At 41.2% G+C, this 23,829-nt stretch overlaps 1 protein-coding gene across 8 annotated transcripts in view; it reads left to right on the forward strand.

The window, feature by feature from the left end:
- CNOT4 (CCR4-NOT transcription complex subunit 4) overlaps positions 1–23,829 on the forward strand; it is a 107,435-nt gene that overhangs the window by 40,800 nt on the left and 42,806 nt on the right. For 3 of the 8 annotated variants that reach the window (XM_053256655.1, XM_053256660.1, XM_053256656.1), the window contains exons 3-8: positions 1,284–1,481; positions 2,491–2,577; positions 7,077–7,178; positions 8,336–8,461; positions 15,441–15,574; positions 18,926–19,081. In XM_053256655.1, coding sequence (XP_053112630.1) covers positions 1,284–1,481; positions 2,491–2,577; positions 7,077–7,178; positions 8,336–8,461; positions 15,441–15,574; positions 18,926–19,081 — 803 coding nt within the window. The remainder of the gene's footprint in view (positions 1–1,283; positions 1,482–2,490; positions 2,578–7,076; positions 7,179–8,335; positions 8,462–15,440; positions 15,575–18,925; positions 19,082–23,829) is intronic. The other 5 variants (XM_053256658.1, XM_053256661.1, XM_053256659.1 and 2 more) reach the window with 3 other exon arrangements.

The following is a 23,829-nucleotide window of genomic DNA, read 5'->3' on the forward strand; positions in this document are numbered from 1 at the left end:
CTTTTGCCTGAACTATGCAGCTACAAAGAAGTGTTGGACGTGTTTGCAAAGAGTGACAGCAAGGTCTAATAGGTCTCAATGGAACAAACTGTACATCCTAAAATGTAGCCCAAGGTTGCAAGGACTTCTTTCTCCCTTTTGTTGTATGTTCTGTTTATGGTAATAGCACGTACACATTTGGGAACATAAGAAGCTACCTTCTACCAAGTCAGACCCTTGGTCTGTGTAGCTCAGTATTTTTTAGACAGTATTGTTTAGGCAAGCTTCAGATTGTCTGATTTATTAAAAATAAAGAACAAGGGTATAGTACGGGTTGTGAAGAAAATGCCTTTGAAAAGATGGTAGGACTGCCCATAACTCAAAACTAAAAATATGAACTGTACAGTGGCCAGAAGGTGGGATTGTGTCCTCTTGTACTCTATCTTCTTGCATGCCACAACTTTTTAGTCTGTTATTCTATGCATTTATTGAACACCTCTGACCATAATTCCAAACGAGTTCGTTTAGTTAGTCTGCAGAAGTGGAATGCTTTTGGCACATAATCGTAGATTCTGTGGTGATAATTGTCACTTCTAAAAACATAGGCAGTTTTGATGTGAGGGGTTGCACCTGAATACCGAGAAGGAATTTGCATGAGCATACAGGCGAACCCTGGTATCTGTGGGGGTTCCATTTTCTGCTGTATCCACGGAAAAGGGAACAGTGGATACAGAGTCACTGAGTCACTAGGACTCAGGAGAGTTAGGTTCTGGAGGCTCTGGAAAAGGCAAACAGCGAAAAAGGGCCCCAAAATCGACACCAAAAAAGGGCTCTAACATGCACTGCGTGTCTCCAGGAATCCAGCAATGCCCCTAAATCTCCCAAATCCAGCATCTTTTTTCGTGAAAGTTTGTGGGGTTTTAATTTTTAAACAAATGAGTCACAGTGGCTCATCTCCTCAAAATGGCTCCTCACCCCAAACCCATGGATATGTGAAATAAACCCATTGTGAACCTTCCCTCCCTCCCACCCCCTGTGTATGCCGAGGTCGGGTGTCAACTATCTGACTGCGGATATGTGAAACCCCGGGTGTTGGATCCTTGAATGGTGAGTAGGTTGTTTGCCTTGGGGAACTGTTATAAATAGGGATGGAGAATAAGTGACAGTGTGTAAATGCAATATTCTAGGATTGATTTAACTTTTCTTGCTTTGGAAAAAATAGTGCTCTTTAATCAGTAAAATAACCATAACAAAGGCTGTTGCTTAGAGACTGAACTGATTTATTTGTTATTTTAAAAAACTAGCCATATCCAGAAGATCCAGCAGTGTACAAACCACTCTCGCAAGAAGAGCTGCAAAGGATAAAAAATGAAAAGAAACAGAAGCAAAACGAAAGGAAACAGAAGATATCAGAGAATCGTAAACATCTGGCCAGTGTACGGGTTGTACAAAAGAATCTTGTCTTTGTAGTAGGCTTATCCCAGCGCCTAGCAGATCCAGAGGTAAGGCTAGAGCTTTGCTCTTCATATATAGCAGATATATTCTTATTGAACTTCTTTAGTTCTCACTGCCAAATAGGTTCGTGTTGAAGACTGGTACTTCCAGTTTTCAATAATTCAGCCATCAGTTTTGGGTTTACTTGTGAGTTTCTGTAGTATTTTGCTTCTCAATGAATTTGTTAGGGAGAATCTTCTTGTACTGACCTGCATGTAGATAGTCGTCATTATGTTAAAGTGGTATAAAGCTGGGGGAAGTGGAGCTTTCTGTGTGCACAGGCCCTGCTGCAGGCTTTTTTTGGGCCAGGGACTGAGGGGCATATGTAATATTAATGGATACTAATTGGTATAGGGTCCTGCCAAACTTTGGGAGGAAGTGATAGTCTGGCCAAAGGATAGTGTTGGGGTATAAATCCAAATAACAATTGATCTCCTTATTAATTAACAGCAGAATACAGTTGGATAGGTCGGCCTCTTCCTAAATCAACTGTGTGAGCCAGCATGGTGTAGTAGTTAGAGTGCTGGACGAGGACCGGGGAGACCCGAGTTCAAATCCCCATTCAGCCATGAAACTAGCTGGGTGACTCTGGGCCAGTCACTTCGCTCTCAGCCTAACCTACTTCACAGGGTTGTTGTGAAAGAGAAACTCAAGTATGTAGTACACTGCTCTGGGCTCCTTGGAGGAAGAGCGGGGTATACATGTAAAAATAATAATAATAAGACAGAAGCTAGATGAATTGAGGCGTCACTTAATTTTTTTTTACCAATCTAAGATAATGCAGGAGAAATTACCTGCCCAGATTTGGAGTTGGCTTACTACCTTGATCTTATATAGTTCAGTTGATGCTTCTGGAGTAAGAAGCATCAACTAGTAATATTCCTCTTCCTCTTTCCCCACCTCGAGGTAAAAGTAGTTTAAATCAAGGAGATTTTAAATGGTTGAGTGTGTGTGTGTGTTGTCTGAGCTGTGTGTCAATGCTTCATTAAAACCAGTTGGATGTATATCTCCATACAGGTTTTGAAAAGGCCAGAATATTTTGGGAAATTTGGTAAAATACACAAAGTTGTCATCAACAACAGCACATCATACGCAGGCTCACAGGTGAGATTTATTTTGCTAGTTCTGGACAACAGATGTGTGTGGTGAACTGTTGGGTTCTAGTTTAGTAGAGAGCAGGCAATTGAGATCTGGTTCAGGCATAACATTTCCAGCCCAACAGACTGGTTTATTGGCCTAAGAACAAGCCATGAGCAGTTGAACTGCCCAACATTCCCTAAAAACAAAAACACCTTAATTGGTTTGATACCTTGGTTTGTGGGAACTGTTCAAACTATAGTATCTATTTATTTGTTTATTTAACTAACGTATTTTTATACCACCCAAAACGTGCGTCTCTGGGCAGTTTACCATTAAAACATTAAAAATTAAAACCATAAATATAATTAAAAGCCTGGGTGAATAAATGTGTCTTGAGTGCCTCTTTTTTAAAGTTGCCAGAGATGGGGAAGCTCTTATTTCAACAGGGAGTGTATTCCAAACTTCAGGGGCAGCAACGGAGAAGGCCGGTTCCTGAGTAGCCACCAAATGAATTGGTGGCAACCGCAGACGAACATCTCCAGATGATCTTAACAGCCGGTGGGGCTCATGGTGAAGAAGAATAAATACCCAGGGCCTAAGCTGTTTAGGGCTTTATAGGTAATAACCAGCACCTTGTATTTGGCCTGGAAACTTATTGGCAGCCAGTGTAGTTCTTTCAACGCAGGAGTAATATGGTCTCTCCTAGATGACCCAGAAACCAATCTGGCCACCTCATTGTGGACCAATTGCAGTTTCCGGACTATGTACAAAGCAGCCCCACATAGAGCGAATTGCAGTAAGCCAGCCTAGAGGTTACTAGCATATGTACCACCGTTCTGATGTGGTTGATCTCAAGAAACAGACACAGATGGGGTATCAGCCGAAATTGATAAAAGGCACCTCTGGCCACCTCCTCAACCTGGGACACTAGGGAGAGGTTCGGATTCAGAAGCACCCCCATACTGTGTACCTGTACCTTCCAGGGTAGTGTGACCCCATCCAGAACTGGCATATAAAAATCATCTCCCGAGTTCCGACCCCGCACAATAAGTATTTCTGTCTTATCTGGATTCAGCCTCAGTTTGTTACCCTCACCCATACTATTACAGCCTCCAGGCAGGCATTTAGGGAGGTTATGCCTTCTTCTGATTAGGCTGACATGGAGAAATAGATTTTGGTGTCATCAGCATACTGATAACACCCTGCACCAAATCTCCTGATGCGCTCTCCCAGTGGCTTCATGTAGATGATAAACAACATCGGAGACAATATGGAGCCCTGAGGGACACCATAGGAAAACTCAGATTTTGAAGAACAGCAGTCTCTAAGAGATACATCTGGAATCTGCCCATGAGGTAGGAGTGGAACCACTGCAAAGCAGTGCCTCCCACCACCAATCCCCTCAGACATTCCAGAAGGATACTATGGACAATAGTAAAGAAAGCTGCCAAGAGATCCCAAAAGGATCAACAGAGTCACACTCCATCAATTCTTAATTGGAGATAATTCATCAGGCCGACCAAGGCAGTCTCCAGCGTATAGCCCGCCCAAAAGCCAGTTTGAAATGGATCTAGATGATCAGTTTCCTCCAGTACCACCTGGAGCTGGGAGGCCATTAACTTCTCAGTCACTTTGCCCAGCCATGGAAGGTTTGAAATAGGCCTGTAGTTGCCTAACTCTGAGGGATCCAAGGCAGGCTTCTTCAGAAACAGTCTGATTGCCTCCTTAAGTCAAGGAGGCATCTTGCCCTCCCTCAGAGAAGCATTTATGATCTCTACCAGGCCCTCTACAACAGCCTCCCTGCCAGATAGTATAAGCCATGTCGGGCAAGGATCAAGAGGGCGGATGGTAGGCTGCACCATTGCAAGCAACTTGTCCACAACCTCAGGAGTCACAAACTGAAATTGATCCAGGGTCATCACATAAGAGGACCTGCTGGACACCTCGGCATCAGACTCTGTAACAGTTGTGGAGTTTGAATCCAAGTCAGCCCGAATAAGAGAGATTTTGTCCACAAAAAACTGATTAAAAAATTCACAGCGAGTAATTGTTGGTTCCAGGTACTGATTCAAGGGGGGAGTGATGCACATTAGCCCTTTCACAACCCTGAACAAATCTGCCGGACATGAACTTCCGGACACGATACGGTTGGAGAAGAATTGCTTCTTTGCCGCATGTATCTCCTGAGCATAGATTTTCAAATACGCTCTATGTAATAATCTGTTGGATTCAAGTCTAGTATTTTTCCACTTGCGCTCTAGTAATCTATCTTGCCGCTTCAGCCCCCATAGTTCTTCCATATACCAAGGGGCCATTTCAAAGTGGGTCGGAGAGGCCGCTTAGATGCGATCGTGTCCACTGCCCTGGTGAGTTGATTATTCCAGTTCTCCACCAGAGTGTCAACAAGGTCACCAGCAGAGCCAACGCTAAATCCCTCCAAGGCTTTTTGGAATTTTATTGGATCCAATAACCTTCTCAGGCAGACCATCCTAATGGGCCCCCCGCCCCTGCGGAGGTGGGACGTGGTTATGAGTCCAACCTTAACCAGATGGTGGTCAGTCCATGACAATGAGGAAATCACAGGAGTCCCCACCCATGGAACACCACCCTGTTCAGAGTGAAAGACGAGATCAAGTGTGTGACCAGCAATATGTGTCATTCCCAAGACCACTTGGGATAGGACCATAGTTGTCATTGCTGCTATGAACTCCTGAGCTGCCCCGGATGAATTGGTCCCAAAGTGAACATTGAAGTCCCCCAGCACCACAAGCATGGGAGACGCCAATGCCAAATCCAAGACCAAGTCCGTCAGTTCAGTTAGGGACACTGTTGGGCAGTGGGGCGGTCGGTACACCAACAGAAATCCCAGTCTATCCCTGGTCCCCAAACTTAGGTACACACATTCAAACACTTCAACAGGGATCCTGGCAAGGGAGATATTCTTATAGACCACAGCCACTCCACATCCCCGCCCATGTCCCCTCTCCTGCTTCTCAACAGAGTACCTTGGAGGAAGAAGGCTGGGACCAGACTGGGCCACCAGCCTACACCAACCAAGTATCTGTGATACATACCAGATTTGCCCCTTGATCCAGAATCAAATGATGGATGATTTCAGATTTATTCTGGACCGACCTGGTATTACAAAGGAGCAAGACGAGGCTCTGTGGGTGGTTGGCATTGCTTTCCAAGGTCAAAGAGCTGGCAGGACAGCCAGAAGGGGAAACAGCCATTAAGTTTCTGATTATTTCCTGACTATTAAAGGAAATTGTGGCTTAATAAATTGGGAAGCATTTTGATTTGTTCAGCTGCACGAGGGGAGGACCAGTGCACAATAATGTGACTTGTACTTTGTACAGCAACCCAACTTTGACAAGTCTCTTTATATGCGATTTCATATTAAAGAAAAACACTTTGGGACCAGAAATGTTACCTCTGAACTGGGTCTAGTGAATTCTACAACCTGGAATACCAGTCAAAACAATAAAGAATTGATTTCTGCATTGGGGATGTATTCAAATTAAGGATATCTTTCCAATGTAATAGGTTTAATTCTAGTTGCTTGTTTTTGTTTGAATACTTCTATCTGTAGGGCATGATTCTGAAGTAAAGTCTCTCTGCAGATGTGTCCCAAATCCTTGCATTTGTTCTGCTTGTAGTGGGTCCTGTTTAAGTATGCCCTCTATGTACATTTCTTCAGAAGCGTGTGCTGCATCCCATCCTGAAGTGACTCCTCATTTGCTACCATAGTCGATATACAGTAGTAGAAATCTATCATAATTCTTCATTCTAGATGCAATTGTGTTGATTTCTGGGTTCACAACATTTTTGCGTCTCAATGACACAATGTGAATTCTTATACCCTAATTTAATAGACAAAATACTTAGGGGGACATCTTAATACCATATTAATATTTGGATTCAGTCATCTTAAAGAACATATATTACTATTTTCCTTCAAATGTTTGTGTAGTTGTGATTCATCACAGTAGGAAAGGAGCATTACTTTTTTAAACATGTACTTTCAGAAGTTACCTGAACATTGGTAGAGGAAAAATCAAGTGGAAAGATAAAAAGATTGTAAGGAAAATAAGGAATCTAATTGCAGGATGGGACATGTTCCTGGATATTGATGGAGGTCTCATTTTTTATGACTGTCTTGCCATGTTAGATAGCAGCTACTACTACAACAAAAGCTGGTACTGTAGTAGTGATCTGAACTAGGAAGTTGCTGGTTTAAATCTCACTTCAGCTGCTGACTCTGTAGCTATTCTTCAAAACTCAGCCCCTCATCTAAAGTATGGAGAGGATGGTACTGGAATAATGTGTGTGAAGCACTTTGAACACTTAACAAGCACTATATAGACACTACTTACATAAAGTAATATGAATCCCTTATAGAAAGCTTTTTTCCAAAACTTATTTCATTAATTGATTGATTATTCAATTCTAATGTAACTGAATTTCACATACATTGTGTTTGTTTGACTGACTTGTTCATGTGTGTTTAAAAAAAATTCTAGGGTCCAAGTGCAAGTGCTTATGTAACCTATATCCGGTCAGAAGATGCACTCAGAGCCATACAGTGTGTCAATAATGTGGTGGTAGATGGAAGAACGCTTAAGGTAATACTGCTTTGTATATACATATATCAGGCGCTCTCTCTCTCTCGCTCTCGCTCTCTCTCTCTGTGTGTGTGTGTGTGTGTGTATATATATGTGTGTGTGTGTGTGTATATATGTGTGTGTGTGTGTATGTATATATATATATATATGATAAATAAAATATTGTATATGCATTTTAGAAGCATTTGCAGCACTGTAAGAATCGTGCTTATAACTAATCAGGAATAAGCTATAAGCTACATGGGATAGTCCCATACTAGCACCTCTCGATAGGGCGTGGACTGCTGATCTTGTGGTAGCAAGCATGAATTTGCTGACAGGGTCTGCCTTGGTTTGCATTTGGGTGTGTGGCTACATGTGAGCACTGTCTGCTGTAAGATACTCCCCTTAGAGGATAGGGCCTTAGCTGAGTGGTAGAGCATTTGCTTGCATGCAGAAGGTCCCATGTTGAATCTCTGGCATATCTGGGTAGGACTGAGAAAGACTTCTACCAGAAATCTTGGAGAGCTGCTGCTTCTGTGTACTGCTCGGTACTGTGTAGACAGTACTGAGCAAGAGGGACCAATGGTCTGTCTTGGTATAAGATAACCTCCTATGCAATGATATGGAGTTTATCCCTTTCAGTTGATGGGGAATTGAGGTACAAACTTGAAATTTGGAGAGGTTGACCTCAAAGCAAGTAATAGTTACTCTCATAGCATGGCAAGGAAATGGGAAGATGTTGTGGGGGAAGTGAATGCTTTCCCTGTCCCAGGAAGGGTTACTTTGAAGACTGATGTCACAGTGAGATACCCAATTCATATGGAAATAGTGCTTAAGATAGATGGGTTGTGCATCCTGCACTTGCAGATCTAGAAATAATTGAATGTCAAGAAAGAAGAGAGCAACACTTGGGAATAAATAGCATCTTCTCTAGGTAATACTGCACTAATTCACAATGATATAGACCAGAATTGTAACTCAAGACAATCTGCATGTTTTTAAAGATAGCTGTCAGTCAGTGTAGGCAATACTGAGCAAGGTGGACCCATGGTATATGTGGTTGGCCCCTGTGATCTCAAATGCTGAACTTCATGACAACTGCGAAAGTAGAATCACTTCTGCAATATATACTCTGCTGTCCTTCCCAGTTGTTGACTTGTGGTGTTTTTCACCAGGCATCTCTAGGTACCACAAAATACTGCAGTTACTTTCTGAAGAACATGCAGTGTCCAAAACCAGACTGTATGTATCTACATGAACTAGGGGATGAAGCAGCCAGTTTCACAAAAGAGGAGATGCAGGTAAGTATGCTGTAACCTGTAGCACAAATCTAACCTTCTTGTGTACAACTTGCATTGTGGTAAAGGTAAAGTGTGCCATCAAGTTGGTGCTGACTCCTGATGACCACAGAGCCCTGTGGTTGTCTTTGGTAGAATACAGGAGGGGTTTACCATTGCCATCTCCCGCACAGTGTGAGATGATGCCTTTCAGCATCTTTCTATATCGCTGCTGCCCGATATAGGTGTTTCCTATAGTCGGGAAACATACCAGCGGGGATTTGAACTGGCAACCTCCAGCTTGCTAGTCAAGTCATTTCCCCGCTGTGCAAATCTGGTAAACAATGAAATAGGAAAATAATTGCAAGGGGAGGGGCGATTAAAAACCAGGATGCTTTGTTGGTGTCCACTATATGTGGACTTGAATCTCAGAAACCTGGTTCAATTCTTACCATGTCCTTGGGCAAGTTTTACCATGTCTTGGTCTCTGTCTCCTATCTGTAAATGGGGATAATAGTGATCACTTGCATAGGGTTGTCCTGAGAGGAAATATAGGAGAGGTTGCAAAGCATGTTGACAGGTTCAAAGTTCTTAAAATGTTCTGAGCTGGGAGAGTGGCATTTTACTATATTTGTGGATCTAATTGTTTAGTGTTCTCTTATGAGAGTTCAGCAGTTAATGATTCTAAGCCATCCGTGTTGTAATTTTAAAAAAGCATTTTATGTTGGATATATAGTGAGAATAATTGTGAAAATGCTGCATAGCTTATTATATTGCTAGCAGTTGCTGACAGTGTGGAAATCAAGGTACAAGTGACTTCCAGCTATAGTGGCTGTATGATAAAACTGAAAAACTATTGGATGTACTATATAATGAGAACACTTTAAAATGTACTGCTTACCTCTCAATCCTCTAATGGTTGTGTTACCTTACAAGGTTGTGCCCATAACTGAAAACTTGTGCTGGTAACTAATTCGGTCACTGCAATTTTCTTGCAGATGTAGAAGTGTTATTGTTGGATTCTAATTCATGACACACAAAACTTAATTTTTAGTTTGTGCAAGGCCAAAAATAACTTAAAACATTAATATAGGCATATGCCCACTAATCTGTAAACATACTGAGTCAGACAGCGAGTTCATCTAGCCCAGCCAATATAGTTTACTCTTCAGAAGCTTCCCAAGGTCTCAGACACTGGATTTTCTCAGCCTTTCTGTTTGAGATAACTTCAACTGGGGGTGCCAGGGACTGAATTCAACTTGAAACTTCCTGCATGCAAAACATGTTCTCTGCCACTGAGCTATAATTCCTCCCTCTTTTGGTGAATCGGAAAACATCTCTACATTTAATATATTAAGACAAGTGACCAGATCCTGTGTTTTTTGTTCAAAATTGCATTGAATTTTGGACACTACTGCAGTTACACAACTTAAAGCAATTGCAAACCTCCACCGTTCGATAAACAAGCGATCTTGTATAGCCAAGCATGGGATTAGATGTAGACTGAGCTCAAGAAAATGTTTTTCAACTTCATAAATATGGCATGGTGATACATAATGTTTCAGTCTTCTAGCACATCACAAAGACACATTGGCTAGGATCCAAAGAATTGCACAATTAGTTATATGTGCCTAATGGGGCATTTGGCTTCTGTTTCTTAAGCAGCACCCACTATGCTGTTTAGCATAGTGCTTTAGAGATGTAAAATTTCCAGAAATTTTGAAGCTCTGGAACGTTGGTATGTGCCCCCCCCGCCCTCCCGTTTTGGGGAAAACGTGTAAATTGGGGTGGGAATTGAAATTATTATTGGAAAAATGTTATTGTGTCACTTACTCTTGTAAAGATATAAAAGGAACCTATATATTTAGCATAAGATCTTGCTTAAAAAATAATACACTAAGGTATTTATACAAAACAATATTTATGTATATCTGTAGACTAGCGATTGATCCTCAAGCTGAGGTATCTGGACATGTCTGATACTATGCCAGTTAAAAATTAGGGAGGATAAGTTGAAAATAAATTAATTAAGAACCATCAACACTATAGTAAATGGCAGGCAACACTTATCTGAAGTTACTAAGTCTTCCTGCAGTCAGCATTATGTAGACTAGAAATGGGAGAAACTCATTATGTTTTGAGCTCTCTTTCTTTCCTCCTGAGGCTTTGCTGCTCAGAATAAGCTGCTTGCCACATCTACCCCCTTTGACTCTTTCCACACAAGCAGGCAGGGAATAGGCTCTATGTTCCCCAAAGAAGGCTGAACACAGTGTCACAATTCTTTGAGGAGAGAGAATATCTCCAAGATGAACTGGGACCAAATCAGGAGGATAGTATATCCAACACTTGCCAAATGAAAGAGAAAAACAGACAGGAGTTCACACAAAAAATGGGCCTAGGTCTGTGTGTTCATCTAATAAAGATTACAGTGTACCCTGTGAGGGGCAAAGGCCAAAATGCACCTGGGATTTGAGAGAGAGAGAGCCACCCACACACACAGGATTAGAATTGTAATTATTTACTATTTTTCATTGTCTCACAGAAAACATCTTTGTATTATATACTGCAATTGTTACGTAGCATTTTGAAAGAGCAATGGGCAGGAAGTGATGAGGCAAGGGAGACAAAAAACTGCTTTTGTGCTTCCCTTGTTTTTCCAGGCCTAACTGTGCCACATAGGGGGAAAAAGTTTCCCTTAAGTTGAAGGAGCTTTCACAAGTACTTCCTGAAATGACATGGGGATGTGCTGTTCAAAGAAAAGTCAAGTATCTTATTAGGCATGGCCAGCCTTGCCATACCTAAAATAGCTCTTTGGATCATGCATTGTGATAACTCTGAGGAATAAATGCTTTGTCATTAATGTCATCCAATTCTGCTTCCAGTTACGTTTGTGCAGCAGGGAACAAATTTCTGGGGTTCCATGTCGATCTTAAAAAATAATAATCTGAAATCTGTCTAACAGAAATTCAGTAGTCTGCATAGTGAAGAGAGTAATCACAAGAATAAAATGGAGAAAGTCACAGCTTAGGGTCTTTCTCAAGGACTGATCCAGAAGACAAGGTGGTTCTTTGTGGTCTAATAGTTGAGTTCTGCCTCATCACGGAGTATATCCAGAACTTTCTAGAGCTCTAGCTGAGGAGCTGGCACAATCCCCTTTCGTTTGGACATAGAAAGTTGCCTTCTCTCTTGGCATGCTGTGAGGAATACTGCAAGTGCCTACCTACTTCATTTTTTTGGAGAAGCAACACTTCTGGGGTAGAGAAAGGGGTTTCTTTCTTACTTGTAATTGGTATACTAATGAGCCTTCTTCCACAATATCGAGGGAGGATCTGCACCATGTGGTCAAGTCTCAGTCTTACTTTGTGGAGGTTACAGTCTAATTGAGCACCTTTTTAGAGCGTAAGTTTGTTCTAAGTGCATCTGATCTCAGTAGTATAACTATGAACACAATTTTGTAGTTTTGCTACTTGTTAGTCTAGACTCTGTCATTCTCGGTATTGGACAATTTAGAGTATGCCTGTTATAACTTCCATCATCCCCAGCCACAGTGGCCAATGGTCAGAGATGATGGGAGTTGTAGAGCAACATCTGCAAAAGATATTTCCCTCTCTTCAGGCCCATGTGCCAGCTATTTTTGCATACCACCTTTGGTAGGTGGTCATAGTGTAGTCTTGCATTAATGAGGTGAGGGCAAAAATTACACGAGACCGTTGTATCCTTGAGCCATATTTGGGGTTTAAATTCGTATAAGTGTTCAGCAGTGTTCATACATAAAAACATGGGTTGCAAACCCTTTTAACAGATTAAAACCAACCCTGGTGTTCAGTAATGCTTACTTAATTGATTTATTATATTTGTGTACTGCCCCAAACTTCCATCTCTGGGCAGTTTACAGCAACATAAACAAAATAGAAATTAAAACAAAACAATTTAAAATGACAAATAGTTTTTAAACAAGTAGTTTAAAAAGCTTGGGTGAATAAATGTGTCTTTTGTAGACATTTAAAAAGTCATCAGAGATGGGAATGCTCTTATTTCCAGCAGAGAGCACATTCCAGGATCTGAGCATCAGCAGAGAAGGCCTGTCCCCGTGTAGCCACCAGATGAGCTGGTGGCAACTGTACACGAACCTTTTCAGATGATTTCAGTGGGTAATGGGGCTCATTGTGAAGAAGACATTCTCTTAAATACCCTCGGTCTAAGCTGTTTAGGGCTTTATACGTTAAAACCCAGTGCCTTGTATTTGGCCCAGAAACCTGTTGGTAGCCAGTGTAATTCCTTTAGTATAGGAGTAATATGGTCTCTTCAAGATGACCCAGAGATAACCTGGCTGCCACATTCTGAACCAGCCGCAGTTTCCAGACTACGTACAAAGGCAGCCCCACATAGAGCTCATTGCAGTAGTCCAGTCTGGAGGTTACCAGCATAAGTACCACAGTTCTGAGGTTATTTATCTCAAGAAATGGATGCAGCTGCCGTATCAGGCAAAGCTGATAGAAAGCACCTTTGGCTACTGCCTCAACCTGAGACACCAGGGTGAGGTTTGGATCGAGAAACATGCCCAGACTGTGTACCTGTTTCTTCTGGGGAAGTGTGACCCCATCCAGAACTGGCAGATCAAAATTGTCTCCTGAGTTCTGATCCCGCACAATAAGTATCTCCATCTGTATTGGATTCAGTCTCAGTTTGTTATCCCTCATCCAGGTCATCACCACCTCTAGGCAGGCATTTAGGGAAATTATGCCACCTTCTGATGATGTTGACATGGAGAAATAGATTTGGGTATCATTGGCATACTGATAACATCCTGCACCAAATCTCCTGGTGGTTTGGTCAATCTCCTGCTGAAACTACCCAGCGGTTTCATGTAGATGTTAAAAAGCATTAGAGACGATATGACGCCCCGGGGGACATCATATAAAAGTTCATATTTTGAAGAGCAACAGTCTCCAAGGGACACCATCTGGAATATGCCTGAGAGGTAGGAGCAGAACCACTGCAAAGCAGTGCCTCCCATTCCCAACTCCCTCAGATGGTCCAGAAGGATAATATGGTCGATAATATTGAAAGCTGCTGAGAGATCCAAAAGGACCAACACAGTCACACTCACTCTGTCAAGATGGATGATCTGGTTGGAGATCATCTATTAGGCCAACCAAGGCAGTCTCCATCCCATAGCCTGCCCCAAAAGCAGTTTGAAATGGGTCTAGATCAGTTCCCTTCAAGACTGTCTGGAACTGGGTGGTGGCTGTCTCCACAGTTATCTTGCCTAACCACAGAAGGTTGGAGATAAGCCTATAGTTGCTTAATTCTGAGGAATCCAAGGCAAGCTTCTTTAGAAGAAGCCTAATGATTGTCTCCCTAGGACAGGAAGGCATCTTGCCGTCCCTCAGAGAAGCATTTATAATATCTACCAGGCCTTGTACAACAACCTCACTGCCAGATAGTAGAAGCATGTTAGACAAGGGTCAAGAGAACAGGTGTTAGGCTGCATCGTTCCAAGCAGCTTATCCACATCCTGAGTCACAAATTGAAACTGATCCAGCCTAATAACGTAAGAGGAGTTGCTGGATACCTCCGTATTAGACTCTGCAATAATTGCAGGGTTTGAATCTGTCGACCCAAATACGAGATTGAAGAATATAATATTCTTCTGCATACCAAGGGGCCAATTGTTAAGCCGGTTGGAGAAGACGTGTAGGAGCAATCATGTCTACTGCCTTGGTGAGTTGGCTGTCCCAGTTCTCCACCAGGGCATCAGTAGGAGTAGGCATCAGTAGGCAGTGCCAACACTAAATCCTTCCAAGGCTTCTTGGGATCTGATTGGATCCAATAACCTTCTCGGGTGGATCGTCCTAATAGGCCCTTCACACCTGCGGATGTGGGGCATGATTGTGAGCCCAACCTTAACAGATGGTGGTCTGTCCGTCATAATGGGCATCTCAGGAGTCCCAAACCATGCAACACCACCTTGATCAGAGTAGAAGACCAGATCAAGTGTGTGTCCAGCAACATGTGTCGGACCCAAGACCACTTGGGATAGGCCCATAGTTTTCATGGCCACTATGAAAACCTGAGCCACCCAGACAAATTGGTCTCAAATTTCTCAATGTGAACATTGAAGTCCTCTACCACAAGCCTGGAGGACTCTAACTCTAAGCTTGAGACCAAGTCTGCAAACTCAGTTAAGAGCTTGGTTGTGCATCGGGATGATCAATACACCAAGAAAACTCGCAATCTGTCTATGGTCCTCAAACTTAATTACACACATTCGATATGGTCAGACACTGAGACGGATCTTGGTAAGAGAGATATTATTCTTGTAGACCACAGCCACTTCACCTCCCCTCTCATGTCCCCTCACCTGCTCCTCAACAGAGTACCCTGGAGGGAGAACCTGGGACCAAACTGGGCCTCCAGCCTCCCCCAACCAAGTCTTCGTGATACATACCAGGCCGGCCCCTTTATCCATAATCAGGTCATGGATGATTTCTGATTTATTCTAGACCGGCCTGCCATTACACTTAAGTGTTACTTAAGAACTTATGTTAAAATGTAATGTGTTAAACAAGTAAAAGTAGGTTGCAACGTTTTACAGCTCAGTAGTCTGCAACTTCTGATAGTTTCTTTAGTGTTTGAAATGAGCACTTCAGAGTTCATGTATAGAATGTGATCATTACTATGGATTGCACTGAGACAAATTTTCATTTAAATTGGGAAGGTCTCCAGTTTACAGCAAACCTCATTTTCTGCTTCTGTCATCAACGAAGGGCACATGACACTCTTGTAACGGAGACCAACATAGTTGTTGGATTCTAATTATGTTTGAGGGCATGACTGTTTTGAAATTGGCAATAACTTTTTTTGCACAGACAAGCACCCCCTCACCCTGCTGTTGAAGCTTATATTGTTTAGATCTCAGAAACTAATTTACAGTGGGAGAAAACACCTTCATTAAGTCACCAAGTTGCATTAGATTACAACTCCTTCTTTTTTGCCCCAGGCTGGTAAGCATCAGGAATATGAACAGAAGTTACTCCAAGAATTGTACAAATTAAACCCCAACTTCCTCCAGCTGTCTACAAATGCAGTTGACAAGAACAAGAACAAAGTGACTTCACTGCAGAGGTATGATGCGTAAGTACAGGTTCTCTACCAGTGCTTTTTAGCTTCCATCAAAATCCACCTTCGCTCTCGCTCTTGCTCTCTGGCTTAACACTTTGCTTCACTGCTTTACTGCTTAAGCCAGCACACAGAGCATTTTACTACCATTGCATCATTATATAGATGTATGCAATATTTTCAGTATTTATTTAAATGAGAGGCTGCTTCTTCTGCCACACATGTATACATAGTGGCTGACAACCAAGGTGGTTCTGTGTGTGCAATGGGGCAGGGGCAATTTTTGCTAATCTATCCTCTGCAGCTGCCTGTGCCTTTGGAAAACAACCCTCAGGGACAGATTTTTTGGAGGCACAGGCAACTGCAGAAGAAAGGGGAGCTCATCCCAAATCGCCCCTGCCCCATTGCTCATGTGGAACTCTGGTCTGAATGTCAGGCAATGAAAATACAACTTGGCACATGCAACACAATCTTATCAGACTGCCCAGAGACATAGGTTCTGGGCAGTATATAAATATGTTAAACAAACAAAATCAGTGTAGGCATAATCTGATCGATGTGAATTCATCTAAGTTTCAGTAAATACCCTGATTTGTATGGCATTTGCTATTTAAAGTCAGCAAGGCTTGTCTTTAAATTGGAAATGTCAAAATACAGGTACTTCATTTTAGATATAATGCCATGCTAATATGAGGGTGCAACCAGATTATTTCAGCCTTGCCTTTAGAGGGTGAGAATGCCTTGAAGGGCTCATCTAAAAGGCAAGGTGCATCTTAATGTTCTGACTTCTAACTCCTTCGTTAAATCACGAACACATGCTATTTGTGTTATAAAATGTTGACAGTAAATATTCAGGGTGTAGCTTGGCAAGGTAGAACAGGCTTGTACATTTACTTAACAAGAAGTGGCTGAGTTACTTTTCTCTTAAACCATGATCTAATTAGGCCCAATTTCAGTGTTAAGTGGTCATGTCTGTCTGGGAAAGCTAAACCAGTTGGCAGAAGCACCATTATTACTTAGGATCTGTAGTAACTTTGCTGCTTGCAAGATACTGTTTTAATTAAAATGATCGTCAAACTGCTATCGCTTCCAGCCACTTTTCTTCTTCCAGTAATAGCCAAAGAAGAACTTATCTGAAAGTGGACTTCAGTGCTTGGTGATCATAGCAAATGAATGGTGGACAAGAATGAGCATTTTTCTTAAAGGCTTTCTTACTAGGGAAATGTTTCAAAGAAGCTTTCAACAGCAATCCTGCTTAGATTCTCAAACTCTCTGTATCATTTTGTCCACTGCTAAAAATCAAGGATCTGCATTGTCTCTTAAACAAGAAAATGAAGCATCTTGTAACCTAGGGCAGTTGACAAAAGTAGAATTTTATTAGTCACTTTGGATATTTTGGCTCTGCATAGGCTTAAGTTTGTCACTTTGTGGTCATCTCACTTGTATGTCGATGGCTTCTCTTATGTTGTGCCTCTACTTGGTTTCGTATGAGCTTCAAGAGAGAGGCACTGTTGAAACAAGCCAAATATAAGTAAAGCTTTCTCTCACAGAGTGGTCTGAATAGAGTGGTCAGAGACCTGATGAAGTTCCACTATAAGGCAAAACAACAAGCAAGCCTTGCATTATTACTTCTGAAATGCCATAGGAACTTGGCATTGTGCAGTTTCAGCAGAAAGAGCTTGACTTCGTGGCCATTTTAACAAAAAGGCACCCAGGTGGATCTTTGATTTTTGAAATTGCTTGGGGATGTATGTCCTTCTAACTGGCTCTGAAAACAAAGTGGTAATTGGCTTAGCTCCTACTGAAACATGTCTTCTGAATTGTATGTACTTCCTCAGCAATCTTTTAGGTTCTTGTTGATCTATCAACTTCGTTTTGATGCTCAGTTTGCTACTCATTTTAGTAGTAAATCTCAGAAAAGAATCTATGACTTTCCACAACTTTAAAGCATCGAGTTCAGTTTTGTTCCTGAACAAGTGACAAGGAAAAAGGCTTTTTCAATCAAAATGGAAAATGTAGCTGCTGTCAAAAAATACTTTTTATTATGATTTTCCCCGTACTTGCTGCATTATGGAAATCTCTGCAAATGCTGTCTTCCATTGGTCCATAGGAAAAGGCTGAAATTCCCACTGCTTTTCTGATTTCATACATAGCGTATTAACTTACAGTGGTTGTATAGAAGTCAACAAGTGTGAATTTCCTCATCAGTTACCAACCTTAAAACCTGGAAGAGGAACAAAGATTTTTAGACTGCATATTCCATATGGTTGTGGACTTCATAGCAGAGGGTAGGAAAGCAGATACTTGTATGAGAAGTCTTCATTCTCCACTTGATGAAATGGAACTTACAATGTTACGATATGCCTTCCCATGTTGACCAACGTATATAGGAACTAATTCAAAGAGCTATATGGATAGAAGAGAAAAATTTGGTATGAAAACTAAGCATGCAGGTTTAAAAAAACAAAAACAAACCAGTGGCTTGATTTAGTTTTAAGAAGCAGTATTGGATATATCTGTTTCTTCCTGATGCATTTTGAAAAATTGTAAATTCATTGCATTGCAAGGAAATAATGTTAAGGCAAGAAATTTGTTCAAAAAGATATGAGGAAGAGGATGAACAATCTAGCATTTCCAAGATGAAATATAGTTCTAAACTTTCTTCATTTCTTATAGGGATGGTACTTTCCAAATATTATAGACAGAAACAAAGGGACCAGTGAGCAGAATGAATCTTCTGTAATTATGTTAGTGCTTCATTCTAACATGTAGAAATATACATATGAAGTAAAGCATAAATCCCTATTTAAAGATGTGATTGCCATATTAGTGTCTGTATTCCGGTTTTTAAATAACTTTTCATGTTGGAGGAATCTTATTCGGTGAGCAAGGTCTGTAGTACAGTGATTTTAGAAAGTTTTAGGATAAGTGAAATGAGAGGAGTCTAGTAATGTAGCTGGGTTTCTTAATGTTTTAGCAGAACTGGTATAGTGAGTTTCAGTTTTGAAATATCAGACAGGACAGCATAGGGAAATTCTCAAGGACACCCTGGGGATGAAAGGAGAAGCGCAATTACATTCATAAAACTAGAAGATTCTGGAATGAAGTGAAGGCTTTGAGGATCCCATATCGGTTGTCAAGTTCTCCTGCAATTTTACAGATACACATACGTAAGTGTAAGCAGTGTGCCTGGTGCAAGAAATTGAGTGTCCTCCTACAGTCTTAACTGCGGACACTAAAAATTTGTATTGAAAATCTCCTTATTCCTCTGCACAGTTATATGGCATGAGGAATAATTTCCCCAATGTCTTAAAATTGAAACATTATTCGTAACTTGAACTCTCTTTTACTCTCACCTCTTTCCAGACCCAACAGTAATAACAAAGATGCCTGGCCATCATTACAGAGTTCAAGTAAATCAGTCAACGGCTTAACAATGGAACACAGGAAAACGCCTCCTATTTTAGAAAATGGCACAGACCCAGAACACATGACTCCAGATGGTCCAGATTCAGATTTCGGGTAATTGTGCTGCCTTTTATATTTGAGTTAGCTTTCTTTCTCTCTCACTGATGTGGAGGGATGATTCTCTAGCCTCTAGCAGGAGAGCTGGATTCAAATTCTGACACAAGCTTAAAAATTAAAACAGTTGACCAGAACCACTAGGAAATTCTCTAACTTGCTGCAGTGTGGGGGAAACTGCACATTGTTCACAATGGGCAGTTTGTTTAACAGAGCCTAGGCTAACAAGTGCCTGTTAAAAGTAAGGGCTGTGAACACAGCAAAACATCGTAAACAGTTGCCTTCTGGGTCAGTGTTCTAGCAAACCACATACATCATGTCAACAAACCAACCGTTAGTGTTCTTCAAGAAAAATACTGCATTGTAGGAACTCTTTTAACTTTTAGGAGGCCTTTAGTTGACTGGTTTGAAAGCTTTGAACTGGATTGACAAATCTAAAACTTTTTGCCCACACATGGTGTTACACAGGTATGGCCAGCATCAGATCAAGAGGCACTATACATTTATTGCTGATTATCAGACATCTATATACAGCAAAGTGTGTGTGTGTGTGTGATCCTACATACTACTAATCAGCTTTCCCCCTTAAGACGTTTGGACTTGTTTAATACTGTAAGAATTTCCTTGCATCATAAACATAATTCTTGGGCTTTTTACATGTTGAGCCCAAAGTGTGTATTACCCACCTTTTAGCACCTCTAGGATTATGCTACTAGGTTGGGAGAGCTCCAAGATCCGATCAATGTCTATTTTTGCACAGTGGAAGCTGCTTCTATATGGTCCAGTCTGCCAGCTTACATGTAATAGGCTGTGGAAGTACGGGAGCAGCAGCCATATCGCTTGCCTGATTCACATGTTTCCTGTTTAGACACTATTGATGTACAGAGGGACCAGATCATGGGGATGTTGCTCCCATACAACATCAGTAATGTGAACTGTGCCCGAGAAACTTAGCAGGAAGTGCTGGAGCCAACTAGATACTTCATGTTGTTGCTTTTTCATTGAACTACTTCACATCTGTACTGAGCTACTGGCAAAATTTGAAGCCTTTTGGAGAGTATGGAAGAAACTTTTGTTCATTTGTGACGAAACATCCTGAGACTCAAAATCACAGATTGAATCCAGGCCTGCTCAAAAGCCAGTGGTTGCTTTATATTTTCCAATGTAGGTTAATATGGTGTTATTGAAACACTTTAGTGGTACTTCATGCAGCTAGACAAGTGCTAGATGCTGTTCTTGGCTATATTTCAGTTATGGGCCTATGAAAACTACTTTGAGCGCGTTCCATGTATCTCTAGGTAAGATTTAAGCTGACTAGGATTCAAAGGTCTGCATGTGCAACAGGGCTTTTCTGCCCTCCACTTCTGTTGCAGTCTCCCCCACCCCACCTGGTTCTTTAAAGTCAGGAACAACACAACACCAAAAGACTGAGATTCAGAATTTAAAAATTGGTAACCCCTCCCCAAAGAGTGAAAGTACTCTTCTGTTCAAGGTTAGTCTCTTTGGAGTCTAATCTTTGCCTGTGGCTAATTTTGTTCATGTGATGAGCTGATCTGGTACTTTTGAAAACCTGCTCAGTACTTCATAAATCCTCTAAAAGGATCCTAGGTCTAATCCAGATGTCTAGACTTCTAGAAACAATCCTTTCCTTGTTTCCAGCTACAGCAGCCTATCCTATCCAATTTGTGGCCCTGTTTTTCTGTTCTTGAATATTTGGGCAACCTTTTGTGACACAACTATTCTCCTGGGTTTGCAAGACTTTTTTATAGTGAAGAAAGTACATATTTGACCATTCTGTTTGAGCCATTGAGAAATCTAAAAGCTGGAAGGGAACCTGGAAGATCTTCTGGTCCAGTCCCCTCATAAGGCAAGATTCCTCCCCCACCCCCACAAATTGATTGTACACAAACACACTTGTAATTCTTAGTATAGTCGTTATTTGTGGTTGTACTTGCCCAAATGAAATTTCTCAGCAAGCAAAGCGTTTTGCTTAGATGAGTTCTCATCTGGTTACTGACTAATTGCAATCTAAATGTTTGATATTAGTATGAGTTGATTTAGTATTGTGTCATTTTGGTTATTTTTAGTTAATATTTGTTTATATTAGTTAATATTTCTTCATAGATTTTACTGGGTTTAGTGTAATTGTAGGTTTTATTGTGTTTGTGACAGAAATTATTTGACGGGACTGGAGGGTGGACGACTAGCTAAGCTAGCTGTTTCTGAGCTGTTGAATCTGATACATTTCAGCAGGCCTTCATACTGTTTCTGTGAAATGTGTGCAAACATATGGTTTATTAGTAAGCTTGAATCTGGATTTGTTCTAGGCAGGTGTGTAGTGTCTTTTAGCTATAGGTTATGTTCTGTTCTTCTGCCTTCCCCTTTCCAAAATAGCAAGAAGCTGCATTGATGCATTGACCAATGTTTGGGTGGGATGTGAAAAAATGTCTAAAACTGAGCGCTCTAAAAATTCATTCACATTTCATTGAGCTTTAAAGAGCTCCGTGTAGAATTACCAAACTGATGGCTTCATATTTATCCAGAGTGTATTCTCACAGTTGTGTTTCTAGAGCTGTCTTGTATTCAGGTGGTTATTCTTCAGGTGGTTATTCAGTGGTTTGAATAATAATTATTATTCAGTGGTTTGAATAAGGCAGATCAGTACAGAGATGGTCCTCATTTAGGGAAGACATAGCTAATGCTGGATATGACCATCTGAAAATATACAGGCTTTCTCTTCCCCCACATACTATTTAAAGCTAGGCCTGCCAATTGTTTTGCTTTTCAGGTAATTGTTTGTGTTATGCTTATTCAAACATGAACTTAAACAATTTGGTCTTTGGAGGATAGATACAGTTGATTAACCCAAAGTAAACATTTTTTTAAAAAATAAATTGAGCTAGTATTCATTATAACATTTATTTGTCAATGACAATAGTAAAAAATCTTCAGGATCTGGAATGTGATTCGTTGTCTGTCTTGATATGTCAATTATTGCGCCTGTGCAGGGACCTCCCGGATAGATTTTCTAGCTCCTATCTGCAATCCTCCCTACATGCATGTGCTCAGCCTGTCCATTATTCTCGGCAGTTGGGCACCATTTTATTCAGTTTCCTTTTGATCGCCGATGTGTCGAGACCTCTAAGTTAGTGCTCCTCATTTTCTGAAAGGAAAATTACTCTGATTGAAATTACCAGTTAATTTGACTAAAGGACTGTAAATTGACTACACTTTCTTTACTAGACATCGGATTTGTGTTTGTTCCGCGGTTTTGCTGCTGGACTGGAAGGAAAAGATAAGAAGGCAGAGGGGAAGACAACGTTCAAACATTGTATGAACTGTAGAGCCAAACTGCCTTCAACAGATGAGCATGATTTGTTTGCTCTGTTTGGGGAACAACATGTCCCCGCGGCGTGCAAGATCTGCAAATCGTTTTCGAAATAAACTTTTAAAAATTGATGGTTGCATCTCTGAGCGGCATTATACAGGGAGCCCCTTCACCCTCCAATACAGATACTGGGGTTGGCACGTATTACAGCATTGATGGGATCGACACTGAGGACAGGGTCTGTGCTTGCACAGTTGAAAACCCTGTCATTGTTTCCATGGTTGGTGGAAGCCATATTTAAGCATCCCTAAGAGTACAGCAAGAGCACAGCTGAGGGGTGAAAAAAGCACAAGAGGATTTGCCAAAGAAACATAAGGAAAAGTCTGCAAGGCAGACTTGGACATCACGAACACCTCCTTCTGCAGTTCAGACTCAGGAATTTGGAATTGCGTCGAATGTCCCTACGACATCAAAAGCTCACTCAGCAGCATCGAGGAATTCCTCGGTGTCGATAGGTGTATCCAGAGGCGGATCTAGGGAAAATAGCGCCTAGGGCAAGCACTGAAATTGTGCCCCCTGTCCAAGCATGCAACATCCATCTTTCAGATAACTTTACCATAATATTAGCTGAAAAATACATGTCAGGCTCGTTAATCTTTTAATATTTTCAAAAACTATTTAGCAGTGGACTTAGCCAGATCAAAAAATGCTGGAAAACTACAAATTTCAGTATGCTGGGGCTCATGAAATACCCAAATACTATGTAGAGGTGTACTTGGAAAACTAGAAGTGCCTGTCTAATTCTCTACTATGCATTGTAGCATCACTATTACATAAGTTTTAAGAATCAATGGAGAATTTGACTTTTCCCAGATACTCTGAAAATAATTAAAGGATATGCAGAGTAAACTGTGTCACTGCTTGGAATATATTCTAGTCTTTCAGAAAGACAGTTAAAATGAGGGAAAGAGAGCAAGAAACTCCCAGTGGGCCTTAATATTAAGGATTTCACACTGATTCAAAGACAAACTCACCATTAATAGCCATATTATTAAGACATCACATTTAACTCACTTATCACAAGAAGCAAAGTAAGAGCAAATGAATACAATCCTAGCTCATAAGTGTCAGCTCAGTATTCACAAGCCCTGATTCTCTGTACATAGTGCCAATCTGAATATGTGTACAGTGTCTTATATTATATTAATTTTTTTTAACCTGTAGCCCCTTTGGGGGGCTTCCTAAAGTCTGTGTGGGGGTTTGCAAAGGTTCCCCCTCACCCCGCTGTCCTCTAGGACCTCACAGGTACCATTTGAGCATGTGCGGTGGCCAATTTTAAAAATAATCTTTTTTTTAAAAAAGGCCACTGAAAACAAAATGGCCGCTGTGCATGCTCAAATGGCCTCTGCAAGGCCTGGCA

This window comes from Hemicordylus capensis, chromosome 5 (assembly GCF_027244095.1).
Source record: "Hemicordylus capensis ecotype Gifberg chromosome 5, rHemCap1.1.pri, whole genome shotgun sequence".
NCBI classification, from domain to species: Eukaryota; Metazoa; Chordata; class Lepidosauria; order Squamata; family Cordylidae; genus Hemicordylus; species Hemicordylus capensis.